The sequence below is a fragment of the Lottia gigantea genome (genome assembly GCF_000327385.1).
Source record: "Lottia gigantea unplaced genomic scaffold LOTGIsca_14, whole genome shotgun sequence".
Classification (NCBI taxonomy): domain Eukaryota; kingdom Metazoa; phylum Mollusca; class Gastropoda; family Lottiidae; genus Lottia; species Lottia gigantea.
This window is the reverse complement of record NW_008707617.1, coordinates 1,271,099-1,297,871: the sequence shown is the minus strand read 5'-3', so window position 1 is coordinate 1,297,871 and position 26,773 is coordinate 1,271,099. Positions and strand designations below refer to the sequence as shown.

General features: G+C 32.9%; 2 protein-coding genes across 2 annotated transcripts; both read right to left on the bottom strand.

Moving 5' to 3' along the window:
- Positions 1–5,187, bottom strand: LOTGIDRAFT_230645 (hypothetical protein). The gene is made up of 6 exons (XM_009049673.1): positions 3,995–5,187; positions 3,235–3,323; positions 2,745–2,907; positions 1,709–1,820; positions 705–819; positions 1–171 (listed from the first exon to the last, which is right to left on the bottom strand). Exons 1-6 carry the CDS (start codon positions 5,163–5,165, stop codon positions 46–48), a joined length of 1,776 nt encoding a protein of 591 aa, XP_009047921.1. The 5' UTR covers positions 5,166–5,187; the 3' UTR covers positions 1–45.
- Positions 5,188–7,866: 2,679 nt separating this feature from the next.
- LOTGIDRAFT_111632 (hypothetical protein) lies at positions 7,867–11,376 on the bottom strand (the record flags this gene model as incomplete). Its single annotated transcript, XM_009049672.1, has 6 exons — positions 7,867–7,987; positions 8,819–8,906; positions 9,560–9,683; positions 10,004–10,116; positions 10,733–10,871; positions 11,248–11,376. Coding segments are annotated over 6 exons (714 nt in total), but the record flags the coding sequence as incomplete, so codon positions are not given.
- Between the last annotated feature and the right edge of the window lie 15,397 nt (positions 11,377–26,773).

The following is a 26,773-nucleotide window of genomic DNA, read 5'->3' as shown; positions in this document are numbered from 1 at the left end:
GGAATTCATATAAATAATTTTATCAAAAGAATATTTTTGAATTTTTCACTTCATTTTCCTTTTCACTTCAGGTAACTTGAGTTTCACATCAAAGTTATTTTCAATCAACTCTGTCATAAAGTCTATTCTTTCTTTTTGAGTTGGTAACACTCGTAATTCATCTTTTGCTATCTGAAATTAAAATTTAGTTATATCAACTAGAGCTGGGTATAGATTTCCAAATTGAAACCGATTATTGATGGCATGATATCAATCAATAATCATTTAATAATCGAAATACCTTATACATGTAATAATTGATTTTTCCACCCAGCCCTAGTATCAATATTTTTCATAAGATAGATTTGGTTTTACACTTCTAAAAGTATTTCATATCAATTCTATAATTCAGATTCTTATTAGTAAAAAGTCTTTGAATGATTTTGCAAGGAACAAGTGACGTTCAGATGTAAACAAAGTAAAATAGCGTCTAAATTTCTTTTGAAGAGTTCGCATTGATAAACTAATAAAACATATATATACATGTGATTATTTCTATATTGCTCTACAATTGATCTATATTGATCACTATTTTATCTTTTCTATCAATTTGACTTATTTGGTCTGGCTGGGTGATGTAAATTTCGGTCATCGACAAAAGAACATCACATTCCTATAGTGAGTCATCAAACATTGAAATCTCTAATAGTCAGGTAATAACCTACCGTTAAGATGTGATATCCTAATATTTGTAACTGACGAATCTTGACTACACTTCGACCTTTAAGTTCAGGTGATCCATTCAGAAATGAGTTTTCATTCAAATGCATTATAATAACCCTAAAAGAAATAGAACAAAATCGACATGAGTTATCATTGATATACATCTAGTAAAAAACATTCTTTAATGACCAAATCCACAGCTTGATGGATGTAAAATTGTTGACCATCACAGCTTCTTTTGTTTTCAGCATCATGTGAGCCTGTGACCCTTGAACTTTGGTCGTGCACGCCGTTGTCTTTGATGGACAGTCAAAAATCAGTTCAGTCAAAAAATCTTTGATGGAACTGCACATCAAATGGTGCAGGGGATAATGATACAAAAATATCCACCTTCTGAATAAATTGCATTTTGTCTTATACCTTGCCTGCAATAGTCACCTTTCTTATATGGAAGTTTGTAAGCTTAAATGAAGAAATTTATTGCATTGTACGCAAGCGAATGAAGCCAATCACAGGCTTCAACAGGAAGTCTGTGAACACAAAGCAATAATGTTTACAGCCTTTCTGTCGAGGGCTCTGATTGGCAGTTATTGCTGGCACACAAATCACTGCAGTCCATGAAAGTTGACTATTGCAATCAAGGTAGTTAGGGTACGAAGACATTCATTGCAAAGATGTATCCACATGGAGAGATGTGGGCATATACAATGTATTACTATAAAAAAAAATTCTCTCCACATCTCCACAAATATCTCTGCAAGGAAAAACTACAGAATTTGGAGCCAAGGATAGTACAGGTACCTTATTTATTAATCACAAAATATATCCTCAATTTTATTATAGAGCCTTATTCCCCCAAAATTCAGCTTTTAGGAAATACAGTAATCTGATTGGATAACAAAACTTAATTTAAAATTAATTTTAGATGACTGGAACACTAAAAAGTGAAGTTTTGGATAATAAGGCCCACAATAACTAAAGATTTATAATATAAAGATTGATCTACTTAGTAACACCAGGAGAAGCTTTCTTGTCCAATTCAGAGTTGACTCGTTGTAAATAAGTTTCTGGTTCAAAAGCTACCACACTTCCATCTTTTTTCAGTCTTATTTCAATATCTGAATTAAAATTAGTAAATTTGTTGATGACTTTTTCAAACAATAAAGAATTGAAAAAAATATGTTGCATTGTAATCATTATAAACAAATACTTAAATAGGCATTCTGTTTTTCATAGCGATATATTTTTTTGGCATATATTTATGAAAACCATACAACAACATCTACAGAAATGTGTCTCTTAACTAATCTGAAAGTTTCAACTTAAAATATCCTGCCATTAATTAACGCCTTATTGTAGAGAATTATTTCTCCTACGTATTAGAAAGGTTTCTATTAAAAATGTCTTCCTTAGCCCACATGGTGCATGATTTCATTTCTATTTAAAAGATATTAAGTCTTTATGAGGCCCAACGCTAAAACTAGTTTGAGCTACAAACATAACAATAGTACAGTATAGTTTTCAAAAAATCATTTTGAAACAGTTGGATCAAGTAGATACATAAGTGTAAATTAGCATATTATAGAAATATTTCGATAGCTCAATATTTTAGTCGAAATCTTCAAAATAAGTAGGAAAAAAAATTCTCTACAATTTGTCATTTATTTTGCAAAAATTGGTATACTGGTATTAATTTTCTAACAGCTTCCAAAAAACAACACTTTCAATCAAAACTTTCAGAAAAAATAAGGGACACATCTTTCTTGATTTTGATGTAAAGTTTGCATAAATTTGAGCATAATATTCAATACTTTTACAATGACTGTAAATTGTTGTTGGGCATAGCTGTTCACTTAAGAGATGCAGAAAATACCTACAAAACAGTGCCTAGTTTTTCTGTCTCTATACCAGCTGACAACTTTCAAAATAGCTATCAGAGGCTGGAATAAAGGCAGATGATTCAGTCAAATGACCAATTATTCAAGTTGCACTTATATACAAATATGGAGAGATGTAATAAGAATTAGTAAGGGTATTTTTACCTGAGTAAGTGAAATGAGGTAATATGTGATACCAATGTACATAATCTTGTCCTAACATATCACACAAAACATCATATATCGTTTCTAGATTTCTTGCTTTATCGGATCTCCTTTCCCATCTAAAACGTTCGGTGGAATCGATTTGCATGTCTTTTATTAATTGCTACAAGAGAAAAAAGACAACATTCTACAAAACATAGAAGACAAAAATATCATATAATAGTTTACAAAATATGTGACATCTTACATTTCTATCAGGCTAGAGGGACAATAATTCGAGGCCCTGTGTGCTACAGGCTCTGCCAGTAAAAGATTCCTGGTTATTGAAAAAGAGTAGGCTACTGCCGCTGTCCTGCAAAAATTTCCCTCATTACACACCGCATTGTGTTGCTGTATTCATTAGCCCAATAAGGTGAAGAAAAGTAGGACGTAAAATTCTGTTCATTTCAAGGGATATTATCCTCTAAACACTATATATACCAGTACTTACTGATGGAAGAAGAGATCCATTGTATTCTGGATGTTCAATAAGCATACTGTAATGGATAAACAGAATCTGTTGTCTTTTTAATTTGTTATCTAAACAGAGAATATAAGATATATTGTCAAATAAGGTGGTATATGCCAAGCATAATGTTTTTCATTGCAGGAAATTAAAAGATATAATTCGATGACGATCTGATCGCTCAATTAGGTCAACAAAAACGAATCATTATATCACAATTTCGTTTCTTCCTTTTCTCATCTCCATTGTAATCTATCAAGTATTCTACTGCAGTCCTGTTCTAATGAGGTTTTGTTTAACCAACCAAATTGTGTCATGTAAGATCTGGTTCAAGGAAGAATGGTAAGAAAACAAAAAGTATGAAATGCTCTTTGGGTGTGCTAATGTAACTCATTATATCTAACACTTCACTAATGAATAGAGTTTTACATCATACTTTCCTTCACCATGTGGGCAAATAAAAGACGGGCCAGGACAGTGGCATTAGCCTGTTCTTTTTTTTAATCTTCAACTTTTTAGGGATAACAACTTGTAGCTCAAAGGGCCTCAATTACTTGTCCGATCTGAATGTCACCTGCTTGACAAGGGGATATCGGGTTGAAAATCCTGAAGGTATCATCCCGACCTATGCCTGCCTCGAACCCTGGACCTTGACCTTTAAGTTAGTGAGCAGGCGTCTAATTCACTGAGCAAGGAGGAAGTACATTTTACTTTTTCATCTGATTGTTCGATTTATAATACATACCTGGAAGTCTGTCAATGGAAGAAAAAACCTTACTCAGAAGATCATCAGAAAAAAATCCAAAAAAAATCATTCCATTTACAAACTCAGGGATCCATTCATCATTATTAGAAAAATAAGCTGGCTTATATTGTGTATCTAAACAAATCTTCTCTAGTTTAGTACAAATCTCTCTGTATACTTTATTTTTCGGCTTAAACTGAATGGTACCAAAGCTACTTAAGATGAATGAAGTGGCTTTAATGTTAGTTATTTTCATATTACTGACTAAAAAATTAAAATTTTGTAGGAAAGAGTCATAGAGAGCTTCCTGATAATAATGTCTTGATATGAAAAAGTGTATATAGAGTTGAAGATGCTGGTCCGATATCAGACTCAGAATCTTGTTATTTTCTAATAAACTTTCAGCTATTTTCTCCACTCCATTTTTATCATAATAATTTGAAACCATTAATGATTTGAAAACGTTTAAAATGTCATTGTGGTGCAAGGTCAACATATTTTTCAACATAATGTTGACAACACTCTGATTCAATGAATTCGTCACTACCCATTTACACTTTTGAAACGCAAGATAAAAGTATTTTATGTGTTTAATATGAAACTTTTGAATATTTCTATGAAGATAATTCTGCATTGCCAGTAAAAACGCATCAGGCACTTTAGAACTGCATATAAAAGCCATTAACATAAGTTCAGCGGCTTGGTCATGGTTATGAACAACATCATTAAGATTGTCTAAGGATAAATCGAACACACCATTAATTAGATCTTGTGGCAAATAGTTCTTGTCCAGCATCAATTTGACAACATAAAACACCACATCTAAGTTCACAGTTCCATTGTACAGTTCTTGTAAAATCTGCTTCTCCACTATATCAAAATCCCAACCAACCATCATTTCTCTAACCTTTTCCAACACAACTTGATTGATTGTCCCTTCAACATTATGCACAGATTGTGTAAAGAAATTCACATATGATGCAGATATTTTGGGCTGTAAGTTATAGCGCACAAATTTGGGTTTACGGAAATTATGTACTTTAGTTCTTGACCCTACATACAAGGAATCCTGCCATCTACATTTTGAACTAGTTGGTACTGTAAGTAAAGTATTGGACACAACTGTTGCTCTCTGTAGTACTGCTCTACCACAGTGAAGTATACGAAACATGTTTTCAATAAATTCCTTTAAACCAATTCAAAAAATCGAACAGCACTTGCACAAAGAACCTGAAATATAAGATAACTCAAGGAATCATACGCCCACTAGCAGCTTGCAGTTTTTATTAACTATAAACAAATTTGCTCATATAAAAAAAAGAAAAAGGTCATTATATGCATTTGCAGTTCAAAAAATTTGTCATCAATCTGAAAGATATAATATACTAAATTTTCCTCAAAATCTTTGTTACTCTCTGACTACACTGTTTTCTGAATTGAATTTTGGCAATTATTTTCATATGAATTGAAATATCAATTTCAAAATACTACTGAGAGTTGTGGATTGTCTTTGGGTTGATGAAAATGTTAACCATTGAGATGTTAATATTTGTAAACAATTATACAGGGGGGGAATTTTCAATCTGAAAATTGGGTCATTTTCACATGAATTTTCTGGGAGGAAAGTGTGTCCATTTCAAATGCAAATTCACTGAACCTTATATTTCTATGGAGCCAAGGACATTCTCTAAGACAAATGGCATTAAGTTGAAATTTATTTTTAGACATATTCAGATATTCTCTGATGTCCCTGCACCCCCATGGTACCACAAAACAGTCAAGGACGAGTGGTTGAATTTTCCCTTCTTTGAACAACTCCATAATTTGGGTACAGTAACATTTATGCAAAATTTTGGCATGAAACATGGTAATTTTCAAAAACTAGAGACAATGGGCCCTATATTCAAGGCAGGGCCTATTATCATATAACAGGGTTTGATAATATCTGTACAATTTACAACATTATTCAGTATGACAGATTGTTTGATCTCTCACGTCAGTTATATTTGTTGACATTTCTCTAAAAGGTAAGTCGGGTGATTTTTAACATGTGAAATAGACTAACCCTACTTCCGGTGTGGCCGGACGAAATAATTATCCACCAGTTTAAGATGTTCATTTTGTTTTACGCATGCGTTGATCTGACGTCATCACAACAAAGTGAACGTTTTCTTCCACTAATTTCACTTTTCAGATGTTTTTTTCATAGATAATTTCCCTTATTTGCACAATTTCTCAAAATATTTAGTTCAATAATGAATAAAGATAACAAGATGATCATACTTCATATCCTTTTTATTTTGACTCTGCATTCCTTGCAAATGTTTCTTCAAAAGTAAAGTGGAATTGAAAATGTGTAGGCCTAGCTAGCTTCATCCTTACCAACGACAACGTGGACATACCGAACTTTCTCGGTCAAAGTATGACATGTCATGACTAATGCTCAGGCGCCACTAGACATCTCAAACTTGGCGATATTGTATCCTATCACACCTAAATAAAATACTTCATGACTCCATACTTCTTCGGCTGCTCTATTGCCTATTCTGCTTCACAGCCTGTTATGGCTCGTATGTTTGGTTTGGGTAACAATCAAGGGTGTAGGATATTTACCACGCGTCATGGTTAACCGATAAGGTCAAAGTTACATTAAGACGATATTTTTTTTTCACCGGTAATTAGGTGTTTTGCTCTCATCAGCCCTCTGTCACGATGATAGAACTCGTTATATTCTTAAATAAAATCATGTATCCCTGAAATATGTTTTTTCTTTCATAGTAGTAGTGAGGGTAACTGATCTGATTACCGTACTCATAACACAGCTTCATAAAAGGGTTTCTTGCCCGCTTTCTACAACTAATTTGTGCAAACGTTCCATATTCAGTGGCGACACCATCCTCCCCGAGACCGGGGGTACTAACAAGGGTCAGGCTGACTCAATAGGGGGACACATGCCAAAGATGCGGCAACTCTGTGAAGGTGTCATAGTCCGAAACCTCTCCAAGAGTGTCTTGAGGGTTCTCCTGAGAAGACCAAGGTCCTTTACATTTACATGCACATAGAAGGCATACCATAAGCCTACGGCAAGACAGCAATTTGGTCTTGGCCTCAAAGGGTTTGGTTTGCACACGTATTAGTTTATGCAAAGATTAGGCAACAGTTGACCACTAATTTATAATATTAACAAAACTTTTGTTTTGTTCTATAGACAGCTTTCTTGAACATTCAACAGTTTGATGACACAACCAGCCAACCAAATTACTGCCCTCTCCAGCGCTGGGATTTTGTAACATGAAAAGGTGCATTCAGTGTCTAACTCTTATGCTTCTAATTTTGTAAGTAAACTCCTCTAAAATAATAGCATTGTATGCAATTGACTTGAAATTGCATGGGGTAACGGACACAATATTGCCAGTTTTAGCTAAAATTGAATTGAAAATTGAAAATTCAAAAATCCCAGACACCAAATATTTATATTTCATTTTCTCATGAATAAGTCAATGGTGATTCTTCACTTATAGATGCATTGAAATTGGATAAAGATAATTACTAAGTATCAGCACGATTATTTATTAACACCCTTTAATAATAAATGATACAGAATCCTCGTGTATATAAGAACTTGTGTCATGATTTGATATTCATTGTATAATTTTCATAACAAAATTTAAAAAACAAAACATTTCTGACTCTGAAAATGAGTAATTCTTTCACAATTCTTTACTTGTAAATATTCTTGTTGGATGAGTATTGTTTAGTATATCGAATAGCATCTTAAATAATCATTGTAGCCCTTCTTCATATTCAATAAAACAGTTCATAGGATGTATTTTGACTTTCCTTATAACTTTTTAGAATTATCAGTTGTTAGTTTATGTTTGAAGATATTTAGCCCATGTATCATTTGATGGTAGTGGTGGTAACACCCATCCATCTGGTATTCTACTGCTCCCTGACACATAATTCTCCACAATGTAGCAATCCCAACTTTGCCTGAAACAAAAATAGGAATCTGTTAATACTCATGAAAGGATATAAAATTTTCCTATAAGTATGAGCTTCAAACATTGTTGATAATCTTAGAACAGGAATATGATCTCCATACATCCTTGATAGTCTTAGAACAGGAATATGAGCTCCATAAATCCTTGATAGTTTTAAAACAGGAATATGAGCTCCATACATCGTTGATAATCTTGAAACAGGAATATGAGCTCCATTCATCGTTGATAATCTTAGAACAGGAATATGAGTTCCATTCATCGTTGATAATCTTAGAACAGGAATATGAGCTCCATTCATCGTTGATAATCTTAGAACAGGAATATGAGCTCCATTTATCGTTGATAATCTTAGAACAGGAATATGAGCTCCATACATCGTTGATAATCTTGAAACAGGAATATGAGCTCCATTCATCGTTGATAATCTTAAAACAGGGATATGAGCTCCATACATCGTTGATAATCTTGAAACAGGAATATGAGCTCCATTCATCGTTGATAATCTTAGAACAGGAATATGAGCTTCAGACATTGTTGATAATCTTAGAACAGGAATATGAGCTTCAAACATTGTTGATAATCTTAGAACAGGAATATGAGCTTCACAGGAATATGAGCTTCAAACATTGTTGATAGTCTTAGAACAGGAATATGAGCTTCAAACATTGTTGATAGTCTTAGAACAGGAATATGAGCTCCAAATATTATTGATAGTCTTAAAACAGGAATTTGAGCTTCAGACATTGCCATGTAAAATCAATTTTTCAGGTTTAAAAAAAAAATGTGGTTGTATTCTGTAAATTAATTGATAATGACTCACCTAATTTGAAGAAAAGATGTAAAATTTTCATTGGCTTGATTATAATATTGGTAAAATGTATGTTGAGGTTCAGATGCATCAAAACTCACTGAAAACAAGAATCATTTAACATGAGATACAGTCCTCTACTACTTTGCCACTGATTGTCCTATATCATCTAGCTGTGTCACTTTTTTAAAATTCTAATTCGAAGTGTTGTTCGCCTACAAAGAACCAAATTACACTATCCTCACTTACAGGGTGTCATAAACCTTCACACTTATTACCAATATTATGATGACATTGATAATTATTGCATATGAGACAGGCTGTCTGATCTTAGTTCTGAAGACTGCCATTAATTGTGTACAAACCACACCCACATGTGTCATACTTCCTAGAGGCTGTGGTTATATAAGTTAGAGAAATGATGTATTCATAGTTAAGTATTGTCCAATCAAAATTGGCCCTGAAATCTCAGCTAATCAAATCAAATTACTCGTTAAAGACGCTTTGTAACCAAAACGAAATCAGTGATATTAGGTAAAGAATTGATGCTGATAGTAAATCAAACCTCTTTGGACTCCAACTACAAAGTAACAAACTATTTCGAGAGCATGTTCTGTTATTGTATATATGTAAATTCTCAAACTGCAAAGTAGAAACTATTTCAAGAGCATGCCTGTTATTGTACAAATGTAACTTCTCAAAATACAAACTATTCTGAAATGGCCCTGAATGTAAGCAATTCCCTTAGTGTACCTTTTTTTCCAAATAACATTTCATTTCTCTTTTTCAATTGTAGTCTTTCCCTATGTTCTTCTATTTGCTGTTTTTTCTGCTTAGCTAAATCCTTATTTTCTTCTTGTTCTGCCTCAAGTAATACCTACAACATAATTCACATTTGTTATTTCGTCCAGTCCCACTTCGTCTACCCACAGCTGCGACAAAAGATGTCTTGGTGTCAGAGACTATATCAACAAGACGTTCAATTTTAGGATACCCCAAATTTTCAAATAAACCTCCAAAAATGCCACACGTGCCCCTAATGAAATGATGAAATTTCTTTGAATAATTTCTATTATATTGATATCTCAAAGGATTATGAGTCAGTTATGAATTTCACCTTGATTCCTCAGAGTGATATTCCTGCTATTGATTGGTCAAGATTTAATTTTATGGATTCAAACTGAAGAAATTTGATACCTTCAATGTTTTTTCCTCTCCTTCATATACTTCTCTTTGATTGGTCAAAATACTGTAAGCCTTGGATATTTGATTTTCAAAACTTTCTTCACTTTCATCTGGAGTATACCGACCTATAATGAAATCAGCTCCAAATAGATCAAAATAATTCAGTGACCAGTTTGATGGCTCACCATCTGCTAGACCAAAACATCTACCTCTAATCCAGCCTCTTGAAAGTTGTCAGCTGGTGTAGAGACAGAAAAACTAGGCCCTGATATATGAAATTTTTCCGTACAGGGGTTGTGCAGGGGTTTTAAACCTACCCAACTATATTCGGAAAGACAGATATTTTTCAAGTTTAGTCTTAAAATCATAATCTCCCTATACAATTAATGTAACATTTACCGTTCCATGAAAGTTCTTTTGGACAATTGACTTCTTGTAGCCATTCTAAACTGCATACACAGCTTAAACTTTAAGGGTCACAAATTTACATGATACAAACAAAATGAAAGTTACAGTGATGCCCAGTACTAATTTACAGTGCATAGGTGTGGAAAATCTCAAAAAACAGGACCTACTCCAGCCGATAACTGTCAAAATATCTATCAGTCAGATGGTAAAGATTTGAATATATACTCAAGCCAAGTTTGAGACTTTAAAGCTTATGTTCATTCTAAAAGGTAGTATTCATCAATTATAACAAAGGGTTTGCAGTTTGTTAAATAAATATGTTAGAAATTGTACCTATTCTAATAGCAGCCTCCATTCGAATTTTTCTCAATCTCTGTAAACCTTTTAATAAATCTAACTTTCTACTGGTTTCACTTATTTTACTTCTAACAGAATTCAGTGTCTTGTCAGCCATCTTTTTCATTTCAGCTTTCTGTAAATAAGAAGATAAATGTTTAAGCTTACAGAAAACTACATCCAAATCATTCTGTTCAACCTTCACTAATGTTCATATATTGATATACAACAACTTAGGTTCACAGTTAAGGATCCTTTCTATAAGCTGGTCCTTAGCCAAATCTCTTGGTATTGATCTTTGACGGTTTATCCGTTCCCATTTACAGCTGGGTCGACTGGAATTATGAGTGCAGATGACTTATTCATCAGAATTTCACACACCGATCGAGATCTGAACCCACAGCTGCCATTTGTTCGAAGTAACCAAGCAAATGACGTCATGTAAAGAACCAACGCTCTAACAGACTGCTATAGGACCTCAATAAGAACATGGATAAGTTGAATTTGAATACCTGCTTAATGTCAAACATTTCTTGTGTCACTGTCTCTCTCCATTTATCAATCTTAGATTCTTTAATATCTCTCTGTACTATGGCTTCTTGTCTCTCCACAAATAATTTCTGTTTTTTCTCTTTCAACCTTTCCTGTAAAATTCAACATAACACATTGAAATAAATGTTACAAAATTCATGTGCTTTTTCTACATACCACCACATTGAAACATTCTTGCGACTTAAAGGGACAGGTTTGACCAATCGTACCATAGTCTCAGAAACAGAAATTTTTGGATTTCGCTAAGCTAAGCAATAATAGTGTTCACATCTCAACATCAAAATTTGAGCATTCAAATCCATGTGTGTCCATAATTATCCATGTTTGAAAGTTAAAATGATGTCACGTCTTTTCTTAAGACACTGTCATATATAAAAAGTGAAATTCCTAGTTTGAGGTATTTTTAAAGAATTATGCAATTATACACTTCTAGTAATTCTGAAGACTATTTACATATATATTCAATACCAAAATCAACCCCAAAAATGGAGAACCTGTCCCTTTCAGTTTTTCAAAATTATTCAAGAACAGGGGTTGACATGTAGAGTAAGACGCTTGCTCCCTCCCTAATTTTTAACACCTCTTTCCCTTATCAGTAATGCTGATACAAAGGAATGGTATGGACAGTGGCTAGTTACTAGGAATTTACAAAGCACCCAGACCCTTGTGCCAAGGGAATTGAACAATTCTATCCATGGATGAGAATGATGCTTTTCGTGACAGCCCCCCCCCCCCGATCTGCATCATTGACGGGGAAATCAGGAGATAATATCTCAACCTATTCTGGGATCCAAACCCAAATCAAAAACAACACATATAATTCTATTATTGAAGGATACAGTAATGATGTTATTTTAAGGATATAAATGTTGAAAGTCATAATTCTTTAGTGCAAATTATACTATACAAACTGAAAACAAAAAATTAATAAAATTTTGAGTGAAAACTGATCAACCTATACCAGAAACAATGTGCAGATTAAAGGAATTGTGCCATCTGTATTTTCAGAATGAAAATCTTGTAAATGTCCTATAAAATAAATCTCTTAAAGCTGATATCACTTTTTCATTTAATTTTGTTTTATTTTTAAAAGAGCTCAGGTGGTAAAACAACAGACCACAAAATCCCATTAAAAAATGTGACAAAAATTTAAAAAACAAGTCAGAGGTCTGGGCAATACATATGTAGAAATTATAATTAAAAATATCATATATGTGTATTATCATTAGCAATATTTCTCACATTGTTTTTTTTTTTTTGATACAAAATTGTGTTTGATTCCATTTTTTTATGACACTGCCCCTTTAACAAATCTGAAATAATTGTTATTATTTATTTTAAGAGATATAGAAAGTGTGTACAAACCCTTTTCTTTCTTCTTGCTGCTATTCTTTTTTTTAACTTCTTCATGTCTCCAGATTGGTTAAAATTTGACTGAAGTTGCATTAACTTTTCCTGAAATCAATCAATCATATCAATGAACAAAACAATCAATCAAGATGCACTTTAATAAGATCTTATAAATGATGGTTATAACTGTCATATAAGGGGGAGTGTGCTAGATTCATTATAACAAGGACACAGATGTATCAATTTCTTATTTTGAACTCAATTTCAAAGGGAATAATCTTTGTTTGCATTAATTTCAAACTTTCAATTTTTTTTAAGTTATTTTTATAAAAATAAATATTTTCAAAATATAATTCACATTGTATATCTTCTGCTGGTGTAGTGTTTTTCAGAATCAAAATAATCAATAATTTTTTTAATCATATGTAGCAACTACCTTTAAACTTTCAGTTTTCTTAACTTCTATCAACCAGTTGGATTCAAACCCATCATTTAAAATATTCTCTAACTTTGAAACTTGATGTTTTAGAGTTGCCATGGAAACTATTAGGTTTCTCATATCTGTTTGTCCTTCATTTATCTGAAATATTGATAATGATGCTTAAATTTCAAATGCATATTATGTAACTTTTTTCAACATAATGAAGACAGATCTCAAGACATTGACTGTGGAAATTCATTAAGATAGATTCATAAACTTTTTCTCCAATGCCTTGAAATATATTCTGGTGTCGAGGTGGCTCAGTGATTTAGACGCTTGCTCGCTATCCTGAAGGTCTTGGGGTTAAATACTGGCATAGGTCGAGATAATATTTTTCAACCATGTTTCCCCCTGCCAGTTATGCAGGTAAGAGGGGCTGACATGGAAAAAGCATCTAGTCGTTGGGATGGGACAATAAACCAAGGCCCCGTGTGCTACAGGCTTTGCACGTTAAAGATCCCTCAACAGTTGGACAAAAGGAGCAGACTGTCCTGGCGAAATTCAGGGTGCAGAAAAGTAGGATGTAAAACTCCATTCATTTCATTTCATTTGAAATATATTCTATGTGAAACAGGCTCCACTCATCTAATTTAGACTAATTATTCTTAACAGATGAACTCAACTATTAAGTACCGGTAGTGAATCTGTCTTTCTTACCGTTGCTGAGCCCTGCTTTTCCTTTCTTTTATTAGCTTTTTCTGCAGACTTTTGTTTCTTTGCATTATCTGTTTCTGCTGACTGTTGCTGTGCTACCTTCATTGGTTCCATATATGAATTGGCTTTATCTAAGACATTGACAGGTGGATTCAAACCACTTGGTGAAGGGATTAGCATTCTATTTTGTAAGGAATTGAAATTGTGCGCACTGGGAGTTGAAAACCTGAGGTTTGGATCTAAATTCATCTGGGATGGGTTAAAAACATTTGGAGGGATATTGAGTGGTTGAGGTGGAAATTGTTGCAGTGGAAATTGTAGTTGCGGTTGTTGAAGCTGAGTTGGGGGAAAATTTCCACCAAAATAATTTAAATTATTGGAATTCGGATAAGTCTGTCCACTTTGTCCCAATTTATAGGATGATGAAGGCGTATTTGCTGCCACAGTCCCAGAACCAATATAATTTCCAAACATTGATATTGGAACTTTAGGCCTGGTATTTAAATCTCCGTCATGTGGCAAATTTACATTCTGCACCAATGACATGTTTCCTGATACTACCGGCACCTGAGTGGGTGTGTTAGGTCTGAAACCAAAATGTTGTCCTCTCAGAGATGCTTCAGTTGCATGATCGTTGTAACGTTCTGAGTTTTGAAATCTTTGTGGTCTGAAACCCGAACCTCGATCTCCAAAACGTTCCGATTGTCTCCCCTGACCATGTTGAAAATGACTATTACTATTGTTCTCTTGCCAGTTTCTAGAACTTCTATACGTTCTATCGTCTCTTTGATTTCTATGACCGGATTGGTAAACGAATCGCCCGTTGTCCATGATTAAAGCTTAAAGTTACGAGCAATTATGCCAATCCTGAACCTTGTCACACATCTTGGCAAATATTCTTTACACTTAACCGGAAAAAAATTAACTTCATTGGCTTAAGACTATCTTCCCGAAAGTAGATTTAAATGATCTTCTAAATGAAAAATTTAGTAATAATAAAAAAAATATATAAAAAAGTAGAAAAAAGGTAAGGAATTGTTTGAAAAGGTATCATTGGCAATGTCCTGATCATGCTAAGTGAAACAAGAGATCAAACATTCCCAATGCAAATATGCTACGACGTGTATCAAGCAAGTTAAACCGGAAGTTGACATCAAAATTATTTTTGTTCTCCTTATGATAGGCTATTATTTATTTCTTTATTCAACTTCCTTGATTAATCATCATCAAAGCAGTTTTTATATGTCGTCATTATGATTTTTTGAAGTTTATTTTCAATTGACGCCCATTGTCGTTATTCCTCTTGTAAGTAGTGTAGGCGTATTGTTATTGTAAAAGTTAGTTTATTAAAAGTCAGCACACCCACAAATAACACAATTTGGAATCTGCAGCATATAGTCAACTTGGCACCTAACCAAAATGGCCCTTTTTACTAATTTTGACTTTTGGGGCTTAACCAAAATGACCCTTTTCACTAATTTTGACTTTTGGGATTTAACCAAAATGACAACCTTTTACTAATTTTGACTTTTGGGGCTTAACCAAAATGACCCTTTTTACTAATTTTGACTTTTGGGGCCTAACCAAAATGGCTCTTTTTACAAAATTTGACGTTTGGGGCCATTTTGGTTTATTGCCAAGTTGACTATATTTTGAAGGCACAGAGGTATCGAATTAAATGAATCTGCCCTGCAGTAGGCTATGCTAACTTTACATTATCACAAATGTTGTAAATTAGGCTATACATACTTGAAAAAATTTCTAAAGTATACTATTAAGTATACTATGTGTTTTCTGCAGTACTTGAATTTGTTGTAAAAGGGTTACAGTCAAGTAACCTAATTTCGTGGAAACCTATTATTCGTGGATTTCCGGAAATGATTAATAATTTACATGAGCGACCTCGCGCGACCTCCGCATTAGTTTTTTTTGATAAACATGGGTTTTCTGTACAATATCAGCTAGTAGAATGAATCCAGTAATTGCAAGCAAGGTAAAATGTATTAATGTATACTTTGACAAATACAAAATGGCGGATTTCAGTTATTACCAAACGTCACCATTTTTTATCGGCCGAATTTCCTAATAATCACAAGCGGTAATTGGAATTCCAGGTGTCGTCTGCTAGAATGTAGTCTAACGAATGAAGTCACGTGATCAACTAGCGGATTCCGTGTCAGCAGAAAATTTCTATGGAACACAAAGTGGATCATATTCTTATGTTCTTTCAGTGACTTTTAGCAATAAATCACGCTACGTATCTTATTATGTCAGTCACTATTTTGTTTTAAATCGTGGTTCTTTGAAGGAATTGTCACTAGTTATAATGAATTGATATTAAAGATATATACTAAGAGAAGTTAATTATACCACCCGTTATCCATACAACGTGTTTTTCTCGACTTATTTATAGACCAAACATTGTACACGAAAATAGGTGAAGCATTCTGCTGCCATTGCCGAGTTGGTTGCTCATGAAATATGGGTTAAAGTGAAGGATTCATAAAGAAAATCGAAATAAACCAATTTTAATTATTTTGTAGAATATCTGAGGAGACATCTAGGACATAAAAATTTTTTTTTTTTTTTTTAACTTTGACGAAATTCGGTGTTGAATCCTTATATCCACGAAAATAGGTTACACCACTGTAATTTAAAACAGAGAATACTAATTGTTACTGAAGCAGGTTGATCTAAACGGTGAGCTGTGATCACTATTACTGATAAGCTTGGCTAAAAAATTCCTGTTTCTGAGACTAAGGTGTGATTGATCTAACATAAAGCAAACATGTCCCTTTCAACCTTTAATTTTCACATTTTCATGGTTAATGCAGTTTCAAACCACAGTACTGACTATCACTGAGTATGCAGCTCTCACATGTTGTCATTGGACCTAAATAAGTTGGAACTATAGTCAAACTATATAACTGAATTTTCTACATAAATCTTCTGTATTGTTTAATAATTTCAATCATATTGCAAATATCCTTGATTTTTTTAACAGAAAATGGCAAATGTCTTAGAAAGACTGAAGAAGAAATCCAAACCAGAAAACCATCAAGAATGGTCAAGAACGGGAAGTTTCCTGTATAAACCTGGTAGAGGTTGGATTCACCCAGATGGACAACTGGTTGGAGAGGAAGGAGTTTGTTATGGTGTCAGAGTAAGTGTTGTTGATTTATGGGCAAATATGGTTATTTTTCAGTTCACTCAATATGGTTTATATAAATTGAATATATCTTAGATATAGCTATATATCTCCATTCATCTCCACTCAGTTATGATGTAATCTATGTGTAATGTACATAAATATGGCAATCAAATTTATATTAATTTTAGTGCAAATGCTAACTTTTTGAAATTGCTCATATTTAGGCTTAAGATTTTTTCAGAATTTGAATTAATGTGTTGACTTCCACAAACATAAGATAAACAGTAAACATCAGTCACTATTTCAGAAAACAAAAACTGAACTTCTAATCCAATGAAAGAAAGATGTTATGAATGTCTTATAATATTAGTTACAACTTGATAAATGTAAGAAATAAACAAATTTGTTAATGACGGTTGGATAACAACTAGTTGAATATTTAAAGAAATAAAATCTTTGCTTTCTTATTGTAGTTTATTGGGTGTATTGAAATTAAAGAGTCTATGAAGAGTTTAGATTTTGATACCAGAACAGCAGTAACAAGGTGAATTATAATCAATATATTGAACTTGTTTGTGGTCTGTGCCAAATGCCTCCATGAATCCTTTAAAAAATACAGCTGACCTCTGAGAATAATTTCGGTATTGACTGTTTTGAGTTGAATTGTAGTTAAAATCACAGTTGTCTCTGAAAACTTTTCCAAACAGTCTGGCCTATGCTTTCTGACATACATGCTTCAAAAATGTGAAATGCCCACTGTAAGGGCTTGTTCACACTACTGCTTAGCTTGTAGTTTTAACAAGCCCTTAGACATAGCTGCTGAAGCAGCTAACTTCAGAATGAGCCGTACTTGTAAAAGAATTTGTCTTGCCACAGGACAATTCGGATTGTTCGAGAGGCTTTGTTCTGTATGTTTTCTTAGGTTGGTTTCAAAATATTGTTCTGCTTAATTGAAATTCTAAGTTGAATTTTGGTATTTTAAGATATATTTGCAAATGAGCCGTCTGTTCTAGTTTTGTATCCCCATAATTTTGTCACAGTTTTTATCAATGAAATAGTAATATAACAACTTTATGATTATTATTATTTTGTGCTGTTTTTGTCTGTAGAGAAGCTATAAATGTAGTGGCAGAGGCTGCAGGATTAAAAACAGCTACCAAAAAGAGAAAGGTAACTATTTTTTATATGTTTGAGATACCATTGATAGAGCATCTTTACAATATCAAGCTATTAAAAATTTATTACAGTCTTATACTTTGACTGCAATAACCAAAATTACGTTTGTAAATGCAGTGATTTGATAGGATTGTACAGCGGCAAATACAGCCAATCAGAGCTCCCAATTACACATGCAGCCAAATTGTTTACAGTCTATCTGTCAAGGGGTTTGATTTTGATAATGAAGGTTTCAATAATATCGATGCATTTGCAAACATTTGAGATGCAAGAAAAGTTGATATTGCAGTCAAGGTATTAGACACAATTCATAATAGCTTGACATTGTGAAGATTTTTTTTAGCGATGAATTTGTGCTCCAAGGGCATAATAAAGTGTGTGGATTGAGGAGTGTATGCTCACCATAACAAAACACCCGATGATACTCTGCAACTAGTTTTGTCAGCCTAGTTTCCATCTATGACTCATAATTTCACACACCTTAACACAAAGTTTTTTTTTGATATTTTAGGTGGATAAGAAGATCACTAAGCTGTTAGCTAATTTACCCATCATGCACCATGCTGGAGCCAATGTGAATCTCACTATCTCGACTGATACTATAAGTTTAATAGTCATGGAGTCCGGAGATGTAATTACATATTTTACTACTCTGTTTTGTACTAATTTTCAGCAACTTTTTGGACTAAAAAAGTAAAATGTTACAGTAACCAATGAGGGAAATTTGCCAAGAAGGGAATATAAGCCTAATTGATTTTGATTTCAAACTGTCAAGGGATATTTAAAGATGGATTCCCCTATTTTCATTTATGAAAAAAAAAATACCAATACTAATATGAATAGAAAGTAGAGGTGTTCTAATGACTTGGAAAAATACCAGTTTGTCTCACATGTACCTAATTAATTCATAATTAGCTAAATTAGGATAGAATTACCAGCACAATTCCAATGAGTGACCAATCAAGAAAGGTCAAAAAGTCTTTTTTTGTTTATCCAGACTGTACTTACATGGACATTAAAACTCTTAATTATATGCAATAACATAATGATATGATTAAAAGTTTTACTCAAGGAGACATGTCATAATGAACACACATAATTTTGATAGCCTGTTTACATGGTTTGATTGACCACTTATTTAATGGAATTGAAGCATAAGTTTAGTCATTGTTTGAGATAATTTTTCATGTCATTTCATCTGAGTTAGTGGGTAACTTCTGAGATAAGGCAGATGATCTATTAGTTTTTGGTTATGAGCATTTTGTATTTATTGATGCTACTTTCATTGCAGATGATAGCTGATCATTTGATGCATAATGTGTCTTTCGCTTCTGGTGGAGATGCTGTAAGTAAAGTCTTCTTGGCCTTGTATAGGATAATATCTATGAATGCAGAATAGTTGCAGATGATTATAGAGGAATTTATGAAAAGAATTCAGTGTACTCTATGATATCTGAAATCCAACATCTTTCTATGGTCCCGATTGATTACCTTCTTATGTCAGGTTAAAACAAAATAAATTAGGAATTGAGACAGCTGTAGAATCTGACATTTAGTAATAATCGCTTGTATTACTGACAATCCATATCAAATCACATGAAAACAAGAGATCGCCGATTTCAATTCTGCTGATTAATCACAGTCAATGACCTCGCTTAAATTGGAATACTCTAACACTCTCTGTAATCTGACATCTTTTTACAGTCCCAATGCATGTTATCTATGGAACTCTATTATTTGCATATTTGTTGTTTCTTGAAAAGTTGTGATTTAAATATTTACTTGAGTTCACTGTCAGCCATCTGTGTCGCTTTTCAGAATCAAAATCATAACTCCCAGGATTCTTGTGTGCTGTTATTAATGATGATAGCATTGGTAACTTTAAAGGGACTTATGCGCCTTTTTTTGAGCAATCATACCTTAGTCTCAGAAACTGGAATTTTTTTTATCTAAGCCTATCAGTAATAGTGTTCACAGGTCACCATTGAAAAATGAGTGTGTCGAGAATTATCTGCATTTGAATGTTAAAATGAAATTATGCTATTTTCATCCAATTCTTACTATTTACATATATTCAACACTCAAATCAACCCTCATAGTGGCGCAACTGTCTCCTAAAGTAACAACAATCTGAACTTATCTTCCAGGAATCATTAGATTTTATAGCCTATGTTGGTAAAGATGCCAATAATAAAAGAACGTGTCAGGTGTTAGAATGTGGAGGAGGGCTAGCTGAAGATGTAGTAACCACAATAGGACAAGCTTTTGAATTACGGTTTAAACAGTTTTTACAGAAACAACCAAAGGCTTTGGAAGTGACTGATAGGTATGTTGAATTTGTCATTTTTTTTGGTGGGAATCTTAGAATGGAATCATAGCATCAAATCATTTTGACCTTAGAAATTGGTGCCAAGTGGGGTTTTTTTAGTTTGGAGCATCTATGTCAAATATGTGGTAGATTTGGAATAAAAAGTGAAAGTAGAATAGTATTATTGTAGAATTTTTTGTCAGTTTTGGCATTTTATGCATTTTTTGATGCTCTCTACCATTTTCAATGAAAATTTAATTCCTGAAAAAATTTTAAAAATTCATCTCACTGGGCATGGCCATAATCAGGAATGTTTGTGAGGATTTTATGATTCTGTCTATCAAAACTGTTAAGTCATTGAGGAATGCATCATAGAATAAATTATCACAATCTGCTAGCTAGTGGAACATGATATTTTTATAGTAGAGTGCTATAAAAAGAGTCAAGAGAATTTTATTAACAGATAGACATATTATAGTAGAGAGATTTAGAAATAATAAAACAGAATGTGAAACATGTTGTTACTTTCATGCAGTGCGATCTTCAGACAACTAACCTATTTTAGCCTAAACTGGAAGAGATAGAGAGGTTGACGGACATTCAGAAATAATTTGGGATAAATTTGATCATTCAGTATTTTTTCCATGATTTGCAGGAAATATAATGAAGGTTTTGAGAGAGAAGATTGGGGAGAAGATAAAGAGTATTATAATGACCACCCTGGCGCCATGCCACCCTCACCTAATAGAAGACCACCAGTTCCACCAATACCACAATATTCTTCCCCTTCCAGTCTTCCTGTAAGTACATGTACTTGTTTTGGATGGGTTTACTCCAGTAGAATTAAAAACTTCAATGCATTTTATTATAATTTGCAAGCTATTGGTGCTTCTCATCAGTCTTTCTATTGATATTGAATATATATGAAAATATTGTAGGTCAACCAATATGACTCAGTGAAGTCTAAACATCTAAATGGTGATTATTCTGATGTAACTGAAGAATTAGTAGTTGATTTACCACAAACAGATGATAAAGTCTATGACAATAATGAAGGTATGATTTTCAGACAGAAATAACATGTTTTATGCTTATTAGAATAAATATGTAGTTCAGCAGGGCTGTTGATTTTAGATTTTCCTAACCGGACATTTTTACATTATGATCTTGCTCTAATCTTCATTGAAATGCATAAAAAGTCCAGAAAATCGTGCACAAATCTCCTTCAAATAAAATTTGTAGTCAGTCATTTTTTAGCTCTATGGCAAATACAGATAAATCAACAGCCCTGATATTGTCTGTTGTTCTGATAGCACTTTCCAAATGATATGCTGGGTTGATAAACCCAGTTCAAGAGTGGCAGCAGGTAATCTGGAAGAGTGAACCTGCTCTGCCTTGGTACGGACCCCTGCATTTTTAACAGAAAATTATTGACATAAGTAATGTTTACCATTCCAATAACAGAGGCTGTGTAAATAAAAACATAAAACATTTCCCTCAATGCACACTGTATGGCGTTGCCTGTGTTCATTAGCCAAATTAGGTGCAGAAAAGTAGGACGTAAACTCCATTTCTTTCTTATCCAGTTTTATTGAAAGAATTTGAGGATACTGAAGATGATATCTGTTGAAGAATGAAATATAATGTTTGTAGGTGCTGTAGGCGGTGTAATAGAGTTTGATGATACTGTATATGATAACAGGAATGGTTTCAATTCAGTCCAAAATAAAGATGTCTTTGATATGAGTAAGTTTACTGTGTTTCTGAATTTTTTGGCATATGACTTTTTGAATACAAGCTATTACATTGTCAGTTGTTTCAGATATTTTCATTGGAACATATTATCACCTAAATTTTTTAATAGAAATCATTCTGGAACCAAAGAAAAAACTTTTTTAGCTTAAACACAAACCTATAGGAATGTGTCAATAAGTGAAAACTGGATAAGCAAGGTTTTTTTTTTATGATTAACCAGTTGTCTATTTCATTACAGCTCCATTTAATGGTGATATACCATCTGATGAAGATAAAGAACCAAAAAGAGAATCAGTATGGCCTGATTCTGGTATATCAGCACCGATATTTGAAGAATGGTTTCATGGAAATCTTGGCCGTAAAGATGTAAGCTTTATGATTTTATGAATCTCTTGATTCAGGGAAAATATTGATTATATTTTTCATTGTTGTTCTTAATTTTTATAATACCGGTTGCTTTCACATTGGTGGCGCTGAATTGAAGGGCTTTTCTGTCTCGTGTGTTCCAATGTTGCCCTTTTCAAACTGTGCAGAAGTGGAATATGTCATTCAAAATTTTCCTGTACTTTACTTTCTCTGTCATTTTGGATTTTGGACTATTTTGCAGCACACATGTAATTCATTCCAACTTGTTTTATTGAACATTCTGTTGATTCCATAAATCATGAACAAGCAGAACTCACCAATCAAGACTCAAAATTTTTCATGAATTAAAGAATTGTGTTTAGAATAGTGATACAGTCGGCTGAAATTGAGCTCTATCAGCTGAGAAAGGAAATATTCATATTAAATATAATATGATAATAACTCATACAATATTTTTAAGCTCTAGTATAAATTGATGTATTCTGAATCATAATCTCCATGGCAACATAAATTTGTATCTATTCTTGCATTACACTATTATAGGCTGAGAAGTTGCTACGTGATAATGGTGATTTCCTAGTGCGTGAAAGTAGTAATAAGTCTGGACAGTTTGTATTAAGTGGTAAACAAGATGGTGTTGTTAGACATTTATTACTAGTAGACCCTGAAGGAGTGGTGAGTTGTCTCTTTGTTGGAATATTGAAAATGAAATGAAGTTTTATGTCACTCTTTTCTGTTCCAGATTAGGCTAATGAAGACTGGCAATGGCATGCAGTGTCCAATGAAGTAAATTTTATCAAAATTTTGGTACAAGCTAATCACTTGGAAATAAAAATAGATAATGGTTAAATTTTTTGTTTAAATCAAATTTTGAAATTCTGGTTTGGTCGGTTTCCTTTTTTTTATTAGGTTTAATTTTTGATATTGCCACTTAACCAATCAAATTTCTGCTCTCTCCAGCACTGGCATTTTAATTGAAGGAATTTGATTGGTTAAAGTAGAGGTCATCAGGTTAGGTCTTGAACATTCATCCCATCTTTAGACCCTAACTGAAGTGGCTATATTAAAAATAAAACAAAAGTTTAATTAAACTCTTTCCTTGGTAACATTATTTTTTTTTGTTGTCATATTTATGATATCTGCCATATTAGCAATCACTTACAAAATGGCGGACTGCAATTTTCCATGGGGAACCTCTGCTGAAAAAGTCACTGTGTATAATGCACACCCCTACTTTTTAGTGAACACTATACACACAAATAAATGGTTTATTGGGATTCAATGATGATTTATTATTTAATTTCAGGTCAGAACTAAAGACTTTATATTTGATAGTGTTGGTCATCTGGTACAGTACCACAGACAGAATAATCTACCCATAGTGACCCAGGGCAGTGAGTTACTGTTAGAACGACCAGTTAAAACTTGTATTTCTGCTTGTTAATCTACACTCCTAAATGTCAAGTCTTATTCTGTATCTTGGTTGAACTCAAATTTGTCAAAAGTCCCAAAAACTATTATATTTTATCAAGAGTGTTTTGAAAAGGCCATTAATCTTGAAAATTCAAATTTTGTTTTTATTGATGCAAATCCATTCTGTGAAAAATTATTTTTCGAAACTGAAATTTTTTTTTTAGCTGCCATAATTCATAGACTATGACTTGACAATTGAATGGAGGTCTCTTTTACAGATCCTATATATTGGAACGACCATTACTTCAACCAATCAGAGCGCGTCATCTAGAACCTGTGTCTTGATTACAAGGACAAATTGTGTGATAGCGAAATCCAAAGAGGCTGTGTTATCAGGAAACAGGTTCTACATAGCATGCTTTGATTGGTTAAAAAAAAATAATAAGTACAGAAATCTTGTTAGATTACAATGAAGACAAAAACGAAATAGTTATCAAATTTAATTTTTAGCATAGAATAGTTCAATAAATAATGGAGGGTTTTAAATTTAAGTGAAACACCATTTCCCAATTAAAACCACTCACTGGGAACAAAGGATGTTTCAAACCAGGCCTTAGATTACTCAGAGCTAAGATTTTCTGTTACTAAAGGGATTGTAACGAGATTTTATATAAAAAAAATTGTGCACCGGGAACACTGATATCATCAATTTGAACCATTCCAAATTTCCATTCAGATATCTGTGGTTTTTGCGATTCCACTAAATTTAAGTGTTTGATGACGTCACTAATAGCAAGGTCCTTAGGTATAAAGCATATTTTGCGATTATTGACGTCATCAACAAACACTTGATCCACATACATTGTATTGAAAATTGGAATAGTATAAAAAAAAATTGATGCTATCAGTGTCCCCGATGCATATAAAAAATCCAGAAAATCTCTTTATAATCCCTTTAAGTATCTATGGTTTGATTATCTATGGTTTGTATATATTTTACTCCACAACATAAAGTCTTATGTATAAAGAATCTTATTGTGCTATTAAATAGCATCAATGTGTTCAATGATAGCTCATTTTATATAGTAATTGCTCTACGCAAACAAATCCATGGTTATAAGCTGTGTTGTTAAGCTACAGTATCAAATTTTTATCAGGGTACAAAAATTAAACAGATTTGAAAGATTTCAAATTAATCAAGGGAAATATGCACCATTCCAACTTCTAATGGGGCTCCTATAGCCAAATAGAAATAGTTTTTGAGATTATGACATATTTTATTTACTGTAATCATCTTTTTCTAGTTTTGAAATAACCACAGATGTTAAGGGTGAATTATACAAAAATATCTGATATATCTTGACTCCATTTAAATTCCATATCAAGAAACTTTCCATCTTCACAATGTCAAGCTATAAGATGTCAGTCTAATACCTTGACATCATTAAGCAATTTTCTTGTAACAAATAAGTTTGTAAATGCAGTTATTTGATTGGATGGTTCAAATACAGCCGCCCAGGGTTCTTGACAGGACTGTAAACAATATGGCTGAACATGGTACAGTCCAATTTAAATTCCATATCAAGAAACTTTCCATCTTCATAATGTCAAGCTATAAGATGTCAGTCTAATACCTTGACATCATTAAGCAATTTTCTAGTAACAAATAAGTTTGTAAATGCAGCTATTTGATTGGATGGTTCAGATACAGCCAACCAGGGTTCTTGACAGGACTGTAAACAATATGGCTGAACATGGTACAGTCCAATTTAAATTCCATATCAAGAAACTTTCCATCTTCATAATGTCAAGCTATAAGATGTCAGTCTAATACCTTGACATCATTAAGCAATTTTCTTGTAACAAATAAGTTTGTAAATGCAGCTATTTGATTGGATGGTTCAAATACAGCCAACCAGGGCTCTTGACAGGATTGTAAACAATATGGATGCACATGGTACAGTCCAATTAAATTGTAACGGAATTGCTCTGCTGAGCAATGAATATTTGATTAATATGATATATTATATATATGTGCTGGTCACAATTTATATTCCACAGTTTTTATTGTTTAATGTTTAGATTACTTTTTTTTGCTATTATTTACTTTATCCATGTATTTATCACTGTAATAGAATCTGCACCTTTTCTCTAACTTAAATGATATTTTCCTAGCTGGTAGAGCTCATTTACAGCTATGGTGTGGTATAAAGAGAAATGCCATATTTGGTTTGTATACAATCAAATGACCCAAGCATAAACATTATTACATGCTGATATTCTGATATTAGGTCAAACGAATTAATTTTTTTTGTTTTATGCATTATTCTTCAAAAATCTGTAAGACAGGAGAAAAAAAGACAAAATTTGTGCGCAGGGCAAGAGAGAAAAAAAAACTTATGAAAGGATCAATAAAACAAGAAAACTAACACAGTATATTTCTGTTGAATTGCTAGGGAACTGGATATTGGATTTCATTTCTGAAAAGTACTACAGATAGCTGAAATCTTGCTGTTATATGGTTTTTTTTTTAGCAAATATTAAACCAATTTATCCCTTTAATCTGTTGCATTTTTTGTGTCAACTAGATGTAAAACTATATGACTTCAAGAGATCGTAAAGAGGTTTTCTAGATTTCTATATGTATCGTGAACACTAAGTTTTGCTGGAATTGCAGGAATCACAGACGTCTGATTGAAAATTGGAATGGTGCAAATTAATGCTATCAGTGTCCCTGATGATACACATACAAATTTTAGCAAACCTCTTTACATTCCCTTTAATATAATCTTTTAATACAGAGCTAGTTGTATATTTTAAGTAATAACGTTA

Excerpts from the sequence above, each read along its gene's own strand:
- LOTGIDRAFT_230645 (XM_009049673.1), bottom strand. The coding sequence starts at position 5,165 with ATGTTTCGTATACTTCACTGTGGTAGAGCAGTACTACAGAGAGCAACA. Across the intron at positions 3,324-3,994 it reads TTCCATTGACAGACTTCCAG|ATAACAAATTAAAAAGACAA; the intron begins GTATGTATTATA and ends TTCTCTGTTTAG. Across the intron at positions 172-704 it reads TAGGATATCACATCTTAACG|ATAGCAAAAGATGAATTACG; the intron begins GTAGGTTATTAC and ends TTTTAATTTCAG.